At 43.6% G+C, this 9,378-nt stretch overlaps 1 protein-coding gene across 2 annotated transcripts in view; it reads right to left on the bottom strand.

Annotated features, from left to right (window-relative positions):
* Positions 1-2,902: 2,902 nt before the first annotated feature.
* Positions 2,903-9,378, bottom strand: part of UBXN2B (UBX domain protein 2B) — a 28,621-nt gene continuing 22,145 nt past the window's right edge. Inside the window, exons 7-8 of one of the 2 annotated variants that reach the window (XM_019421283.2) lie at positions 8,260-8,421; positions 6,476-7,298 (exon numbers count right to left, since the gene is read on the bottom strand). In XM_019421283.2, the coding sequence (XP_019276828.1) occupies positions 7,136-7,298; positions 8,260-8,421 (325 nt within the window). In that variant the 3' untranslated portion in view covers positions 6,476-7,135. Of the gene's footprint in view, positions 3,962-6,475; positions 7,299-8,259; positions 8,422-9,378 lie in introns of those variants that run through there. The other variant, XM_019421284.2, reaches the window with a different exon arrangement.

The raw sequence follows: 9,378 nt of genomic DNA, 5'->3' as shown, positions 1-9,378 counted from the left end.
GAGGTATCAGTATTAAAGTTAACAGATAAACGATGACGAGGCATCACATTCTACCGTAAAACATCAACGGCTAACATTTTACGTGAAAGGGAGCAAGTTAAGTAATAGCTACTGAGAGGCTAGTGGTATTTTAACTCTGAAGTAAGGATAGAATCCATAAGAGAAATCAGACTAGAAGCAATTAGATTACACGACAGGTGGGCAGCATACCTTTCTGAATAATCAAGTAGAACGTAAGGAGTTGAGGGTCTCAACCACGCCTACAGAACAAAGTTCCTCCTCATTCTTGAACTTGTGGAATCACAGCACCTACCACTGGGATCCAGACAATGTCGGGTGTTTCTCTTACTGTTGGCTTCTCAGGAGGGCGTTATTCTTCAGCTCTCTTTATCCCAGTTCTACCCCGGGAAATGCCGGGGCCATCCACTTAGAGTTATAGGTGGCACCGCTCCTGGAAATGAATCAAGCCTCCCACCTGTACAATACTTTGTTCCTCTTCCTTTAAAACCCAAACATCTGGACAAATGTTTTCTGTCACCGGTGTCAGTTCTGTTAGCACCTCTGAATCTCTGTTTCAAAATATGTATATACACATTCTTCCAACATTCGGAGGGTCCCATTCTTAATTCACTGGTTGGTGACTTATTAACCACTTAGGACTTTTATTTACATTTAAGGTACTGTTCTAAGCTCCAAGCGATGTCCCCAGCAGTGGATAGCACGGGCTATCTGGGGCGATAAAGTGAGTTCATATATTGGGATCCACAAAATGTAGGATGCCCCCGGGGTCTGGCCCGCGTCACAAATTTAAACCCAAGCTTGCTCTTATGGGAAATGCCCTTCAAGGAAACCTAGCACACACCAATCATAATCCTCTGTCTCAGCTTTAGCTAGCTTACCTTTCTCTGGAAAACAGGCCCTGCCAGTCTTGTAAGGAACCAACCCCCCCCCCCCCCCCAAGCCAATCATTCGTGTCTCTCAGTTGCCTCTTGTACCATCTACAAGGCTCACTCTTGCCCCAAATCCCTTGGGGTCAGTGCTCCAGGGCTTGTGAGGCTGTGTATTCCCCGCTCCACCCTCCCACCCCCCACCCAACCCACGGATTGTTTTCCCTTAGGTAAAGGACATCAAGCTGTTGCTAAATAGTTTTACTTTCGTCACTTGAAAGGGGGGACAGGGTACAGGAAAGACCGTCTCCATGTTAGATGTTGGTAAAAGCCAAACAAGTTAACGAGAAAATATCAGGTATTGCTAATACCTATAGTAAACAGGGTAGTGTGACAGAGACAAGGGCGTGATTTTAGACTGAGGCCTCACGAAAGGTCTCTCTGAAGTCACATTTACACTGAGATCAGGGTGACAGAGAGGGATGTTGACCATGAGTGACATCTGCCTATCAAATATGGGACCCTGCTCTTCCTAAACCCTCAATCAATGTTCAACCCAAGTACTTATTTATCTATAGGCCTTATTGCAAATGAATCGAGCACAAGCTTAATTAAAGAATATAAAGTCAGGGGCGCCTGACTGGCTCAGTCAGTTAGGCATCTGACTCTTGATTTCGGTTCAGGTCACGATCTTGCAGCTTGTGGGTTCAAGCCCCCCATCAGGCTCTGTGCTGCCAGTGTGGAGCTTGCTTGGGATTCTCTCTCTGCCCCTATCCTGCTCACTCTTTCTCTTAAAATAAATAAATAAATAAATATTAAAAAAAAAAAAAAGAATATAAAGTCAGATTAGTTTGAATTGCCATAGAATACCTATGTACACACAACGTTTCAGTGACATCTGCTAACATTATGGACATTTACAGTGTGTTTTCAAATTTTTTTTTTTTTAACGTTTATTTATTTTTGAGACAGAGAGAGACAGAGCATGAATGGGGGAGGGTCAGAGAGAGAGGGAGACACAGAATCGGAAAAAGGCTCCAGGCTCTGAGCAGTCAGCACAGAGCCTGAAGCGGGGCTTGAACTCACAGACCGCGAGATCACAACCTGAGCCGAAGTCGGACGCTTAACCGACTAAGCCACCCAGGCGCCCCTACAGTGTGTTTTCAAGGGGGGAAAAAAGACCCAGCCTTCATGTTATCATATATTTTATGATATGCGTATCTAAACCATTTATTTGCATGTAATTTTACTATGTTAATAAAAATTATCACCTCATGTCAGGGACTGTTAAATCCACGCTGAGGATGAACATTTCTTCCTATAAGGTGCTACTCTACCCTACTACCTTCTATGCTCAGAAGCCCAGACCTGCCTAAAAAGTCCAGGCTGCTGGGAGCAAGACCTCCACTCGGATTCAACTATGTTCATGCGTTCACGTTCAAGCCTACTGATGTTCTGAGTATTTCCAGTATTTGTAGTTGCTACTTTTTAATCAACACAGATTCTGATGGGACACTAAAAATTACACGTTTACCATTCCCAATCCTAGGACAAAAATGACAAAATCTGCTAACATTAGAAGAAACAAGCCTTTCCCACACAGACAAAAATGAACATAACGGGAAAGACGTTAAACGTGGAAACTCCGGCCTGACACGCCGTATAATTAACCATGTTCTACAAGGTACGTGGAAAGGTGCACTCTGCAGAGATGGGAAATATGAACCAAAAAGCAACTGTGAAGGCATAAAACGACACGTGCTCATTTTAAACAATCTTCCATCACGAAGGTCAAAGCAGGAAAAGGCGTTGCCTTAAACATGATTATGTTGCTATCTATACTAACCGTTAATTTTTGGGTGCTACGCTCGTGCACGTGCACACACACACACACACACACACACACACACACACAGTTACACATGTGCATTGGGGGTCCTTTTATAAATCACTTTCTTGGAGTTAAAAGATACTTAAAATTAATACAGAGAATTATACAGACTTACACAAAATCATACAGAAAATTTCGCACCTTTATTTTGATGGAATAAAAACAACAACGGTAACGGGAAATTGAGATACCGTAGCTACAATTCAGTTCTTCTCTGTCAATCAAGAAGGTACACTACAGGAAATTAAAGCACAGGCAAGGCTATTCATGCTTTAATCTATGTCACTCAAATAAACCTGCAAATCAAGGAGATTTTGAAAAGGATTTTCAATGACTTTCAGTGAAAACATTCTTTATTGGTAAAGCGGACACTTAAACTCTTTGATTACATATGTCATGCAAACCAACTGCCCTCACACGTGGTTGTCTAACAGCTCGATGTAATGGCATCTTTTTGGGGGGTGATGATAGATCTTACAGGTCACGGCGACTCCAGTAGTAAAAAGAATTCGGGGAAACGACTCTAATGCAGCAAAACGCCACGTAGTACGTGTGAAAGCGTTGTTCTGAATGCCCAGTTCTCCCTCCTAACTTCTACATTGTCCAAGACTATCATATATAAAGATGGCAGTGGCTTTTGTACGTGCGTCTACAGGCACGCGACCTACGCGATAAAAAGGAACTACAGGAATAGCATTTCAAACAATTTTACAGGGTTTTGTGAATCCAAAACATGGCAACGCCCTTTAGTATAAAATGTCCATTTGTTCCAACAGATGACTTCCTAAGGAAGACGATTTTGCTCCTGTGACACCATAGCTCGTTCCTGGTAAGCGTTTTAGCCTGCCATCCGTTCCCAGACCCTCCAAGCGGTTAGCAGTCAGTGGAGAGGAGCATGGCTTCCGTCGCTCGGAGAAGACTCAGGAATGACGTCACTCCGCCTCGTGACACTGAGAACGAGCTTCTCCGTGGAGGTGAGATAACACTTCTCTCCGTGGAACTTCTGCCAGCCCTGCCAGGGGGAAGACCTCTGCCACGGGTCAGTTCACCTCCCTGAAAACGACCAGAGCACCCGAGGCAGGTGGATCCCAGGTCTCCTATTGGCGCATTCACGTCACGTGGCAGTGAGTAGGCATAGTGCTTTCCCAGACACCTGGAAACGGGGCGCCGCTGGAACAAATACCTAGAAATGAGGACGCAGCTTGGCAATCGGGCAGTGGGTAGAGGCTGGAAGAGCTTTCAGGAGCACGACAGAAAGAGGCAAGATGGCCCCGAGTGCCGCCAGCGAGCGGATCTACGCATGTTAACGCTCATGAGGGCAGGAAGGAGGTAAAGGGCAGGGCAGAGAACACCCAAACTGCCATGGAGATTACGTAAACCGTCATAAACAGACTGTTAGAGGAAATAAGGGCATTAAAGGTGCTGCCAATGAGGGCTCCTGGGAGATGAGGAACATGCTGTTGGAAACCGAAGGAAAAGATTCTGGTTCCAGAGTGGCAAAAAGCTTAGCAACACGGGGTCAGCAGCTGTGTGGAAAGCATTAGTTGTAAGGGATACACCGAAGACATTTGTTTGGTTGAAGAGATTTCCGAGCAGAGTGGGCCAGATGCGGCCTGCGTTCTTCTTGCCAGTTACAGTGAGAGGTGAGAGGAGCCAGATAAATTGAGGAAATACCTGTTAAAGAAAACAGGACTCAACAATGACTTGCAGATTCTCAGTCTACCGGAATGACAGAGGACCTTAAGAGATTCCCTGTTGGGAAAGCCTGCTCACGGGAAAGAGAGGAGGGTGCAGCTATGGAACCTTTCGCTAATGCCTGAGGAAGGCCTGAATTTTTTTTTGTCACACTATAGGTTCTTTGAAGAGATTAAGGGTGTGACTCATGGATCCTCTCGGCCTTCTCACAAAAAGCCACAAAGGGAGACGCGATCAGCTAGGAATGCTCTGTGCAGGGGCCTCCGGTCTACTGGACCGAACCCTCGTAACACGCATGCAAGATCCCCAAGTTTCTTCGGATGTTATACGGGCAGCTACTGCTCTCTTACGTTGAAATGGATGGGGATGGTACAAAGTGAAAGACGGTCAGACTTCCCACAATTCCACAGGTAAGAAACAAGCCGATGAAACTGCTCAGGTGCCACCTTTCACAAGAAAGGAAAGACGGCTCTGCGAGGACACCACGAGCCTAGATGGTGCTGTGGGCCACAGAAGGCTGTACCCGGGATTTGAGACCTGATGGCGTGCGCATGGCTCACTTCTAAATTGCTTGGCATGGGTGGCTCTTTTTCTCGTTTGTCTGTCTGAACAGGAATGATGCCTATAAACCCTATTGTCTGCCTGTCCCACCATTCTATTTGGAGCAGATAACTGTTTTTCTAGGCTCACAGGTGCACAGGTGGAGAGGACTGCGTCCCAGGAATCATGCCCAGACCCTCACTCACACTTGATTTAGAGGATTTTAAATGAGGCGTGGGACTTCTGAACCGGTGGGATCCAGGTAAGACTTTGCAGTCTAAGTCGATGCTGGAATGGGCTGACACTTTCGAGCATCTTTGGATGGGGTGACTTTCTGTGGGATGCATATGGATCCTTGAAGCAGGAGTGGGCTGTGGTAGTCAGGACGGCCCCCAAAACGTCCCTGTTCCCATCACCGTACCTATAAATGTGTTACCTTACGTGGGAAAAGGATTTTTGCAGAGGTGGTTAAGTTAAGCAACTCGAGATGAGATTTTTCTGGTAATTATGCTAGGTAAACCAAAGGTAGTCACAAGCGTCCTTGTAAGAGGAAAAGAGGAGAAGTAAAGTCGGTAGTAAAGGACTAAGGACAGAAGCAGGCATTGGCGGGACGCAGCCAGAGTGAGGGATGCCAGCAGCCTCAGAGGAGGCAGAGAACAGACTCGCCCCTGGAGCCCCTGGAGCCCCTGGAGCCCCTGGAGCCTCCAGAGGGAAGCTGTGATGTGCCACTTCGTGTGGGAAAAGGGACTTTTTAAAGATGCGGCTAAGGTTACCACAGACCTTACAAAGGGGGAGATAATCCGGAATTATCTGGTGGGCCCAATCCAATCACATGAGTCCTTAAAAGCAGAGAACCCTTCCCGTTGTTGTTAACGAGGTGTAATTAACGACAGAGAAGGGTCAGAGAGGCAGTATTCCTGGCTCTGAAGATGTAAAAAGGGGGCCATAGGCCAAGGAAGGCAGGTGGCCTCTAGAAGCCGGAAACATAAGGAAAAGATTCTCCTTTAGAGCCTCTCAAAAGGAACACAGCCTTGTCAATGCCTTATTTTAGCCAGTGAGACCCATGGTGGACATCCAACCTACAGAATTACAAGATCATAAATTTGTGCTGTTTGAAGCCACTAAGTCTGTAGTCATTTGTTACAGCAGCCACAGAAAACGAACCAGGAGTGGTGACCAAAGATGAAATGGTATCTGGGAAGAAGAAAAAGCTTTTCTATCATTCCTGATGTAGCCTACCTCATTCGGGAAGCAGCTGGCTTTGGCAGAAATGCAAATATTTATGCTGGTAGTTCTTTAGATCCAGTCTGGCTGACGGAATTTACATTTCTGAATTTGTACACTCGTTGTGCCCTGGAGTAGAATACATTCTGGGTTGAACACTTAGAACAGTGTTCAGTATATATAGTGGGTCCCCTAGAAAAATGTGTTGAATAAATAAATGAATGCGATCAAGACAGGCTCTGGGAGGGATTGTAATTACTCTAAAGTGCTCTTTAACAGATCTTCTCAAGAACTGCTGGCCTTTATGTCTTTGCTTCTGGTTTATGATGGTCATAGTTCTGTAAAATACAAGGCCAAACTGTATTTTTTGACACAGTAATATAGCTAAATCAGTAAAAAGGATGCGTACAATCTTAATAGGAGGAATAATTATACGATCAACGTATTTCAAAATCAGAACACAGATACTTTTCAGTACATGACACAGAAAAAATTTCAAACTATTTGATCACAAGATTTCTTGATGGCTGTTGCTCAATGCAGCAACTTTAGTGCAAATTTTACCAAACGCATTTATCAAAATGGGATTTTGTTCATTTTCTCTGCAAACAAATGTTGTTACATTAACACAGAGCATGTAACAAATTGGTTTGCCTGGACATTTACAGGCTATCAACATAAGCCAGCCCTGCAACTAAAACCTCAAACATATTTCTCTCAAAAATCTATTCCTCGTCCAAATTCATCTATTCTAAGGCTGGAAGACAGAATGAGAATAAAACCAAAATTTATCTGTATAAATAATAAAAATAGTTTGTTTTCTTAATGCTATACGCATTTTCCTTATTATTATGGCACATTATCTTTCCTACATGCTATTGCATGGGTAGGAGCAATGTTATTTTAGCTGCTGGAGTATCACAGTGTTAAGAATATCTGCTTCTTGTAGTGTCAGGCTTTCATCTGTTAGCTCTTTGTTTGGAAATGAAGTCACAAGAATAAAGTCAAGAGTTGCAAATTCAGGACGGGACTGTATAATAAAGTCCCGGACATCCAGGATCCTGAAGAAATAAGATAAAAATGATTTGTGATATTAAAAGTTTTATTTTAATGTAAGCTTTTAGCTAAAATTAGACGATGATAAGTCCTAACCCTTATTTAAATGTGTTGTAGCTTTTAAAAACGTACATTATTTCAATGGATGGATTTATCTTGGACTATAGATAAAACATGAGCATTCACTCTGAGTGTAGCTAATGCTTCCTTTAACTGTAAACAGAGATAATCTTTAGGTGTTTTATACATAAAATAAATGTCAACAATGTTATTAACACTTTTTTCAGAGTATAAAATATCTTAGCAGCAGACGGCCCAGAAAAAGGTACGTTGAGTGGCCTGGGTCAAGGTGAGTTTATAACTACCAAAGGTGTAAGTCATAAGGATCATTTTAAAAAATGACTTTCACATATCCCTGGTAACTCAACTAAGATTATAAATATATCCCTTAGAGGGAATCAATGAACAAATAAAAATGGTACCTTAATGAGTACAACAAAAGTACAAATGAATGTTAAAATGACATTGAAAAGTTTATTGACAGTGCTTGTCAATAGCACAATTATACTTTATCTACACCACAAATTTATATTATGAAGAATCTGCTAAGTAGAAAGTTAACTCCAATCAGAATTATAATTTTTAAATGAGTAAAGTCCAAATAAAGTTTTACTATATATACTATATTAAACCAAATTTGATCCCACTTACATGGTTTTAGCAACAGTGCAAAACTGCAACGTTTAACAATTTCATTCTGGAGAGATACCTGAATTTGCATTAGTCTGTGAGCAGTTCACAGAGGATGTTCTAACACTGACCTTTCACACAGCTATGACCCTTTTATTTTCCTTCTGTCAAAAACATACTTAAAAAGTGTTATCTAATGAATTTCCTATTCCTCTGCTCACGTCGCATAGTTTTATTTGGATGAGGAACCACGTGTAAAACTGCGATCGAGCTCACCTGTGTGTACTATTGAATCTTTGTATCAAACGACTCCCATCTGCTAATCTGATCTGAATTTTTGTCGTTGGCACTGAATCATCAATGAGAACAACGGCGTTAAGTATGGACTTATCCTCCTCTTCAGGAGACGAAGGGGTACTGACTATTTCAGGGGTAAGGCTGAGAAGGAAGAATTGAAGAATTAGAACACAAGTCTGAATACGTAAGACGTGCAACAGTGAAGACAGTGGAATAATGACTGACATCCACAGGGGACTCTCAAGTTTTCCCGCCTGGGATCTGGACCAGCAAGAACACGGCTTCCTTTGGGTCTCCCATAATTCCTCCCATAATTCCAACTTCTTTCATTATACTAAAATTATCGTGTATCCTAGGATTCTAATTTATGGTTTATCCAATCTCTTTCAACAGCTTAACTCTGTGGGGCGCCTGGGTGGCTCAGCTGGCTGAGCGTCCAACTCTTGATTTCAGCTCAGGTCATGATCTCACGGCTTGTGGGATCGAGCCCTGTGTCAGCACAGAGTCGGCTTGGGATGCTGTTTCTGTACTTTAATGCTTTCTGTTTAAAATAGATTCTGGGGGCGCTTGGGTGGCTCAGTCAGTTAAGCGTCCGACTTCGACTCAGGTCATGATCTCACACTTCTTCGTGGGTTCAAGACCCACGTCGGGCTCCGTGCTGACAGCTCGGAGCCTGGAGCCTGCTTCGGGTTCTGTGTCTCCCTCTCTCTCTGCCCCTCCACAGCTTGCACTCTGTCTCTCTCTCCCTCAAAAATAAATTAAAACATTCAAAAATAATAAATAAATACATACATACATAAAAACCAAAAAAACAGATTCTGACCGGGGTGCCTGGGTGGCTCACTCGGTTGGGCGTCTGACTTCAGCTCAGGTCATGATCTCACGGTTCATGGGTTCGAGCCTGGCGTCCAGCACTGTGCTGACAGCTCAGAGCCCGGAGTCTATTTCTGATTCTGTGTCTCCTTCTCTCTCTGTCCTTCCTCCCCTTGCCTCCCTCCACCCCCCCCCACCCCCGCCGCTCTCACTCTGTCTCTCCGTTTCTCAAAAATAAAACAGGTTAAAAGAATTTTTTTTTAAAACAGATTCTGACCAGATAAG

Source organism: Panthera pardus, unplaced genomic scaffold, assembly GCF_024362965.1.
Source record: "Panthera pardus isolate Hobbes unplaced genomic scaffold, ASM2436296v1 HiC_scaffold_7, whole genome shotgun sequence".
Classification (NCBI taxonomy): domain Eukaryota; kingdom Metazoa; phylum Chordata; class Mammalia; order Carnivora; family Felidae; genus Panthera; species Panthera pardus.
This window is presented reverse-complemented; position numbering and strand designations above follow the sequence as displayed.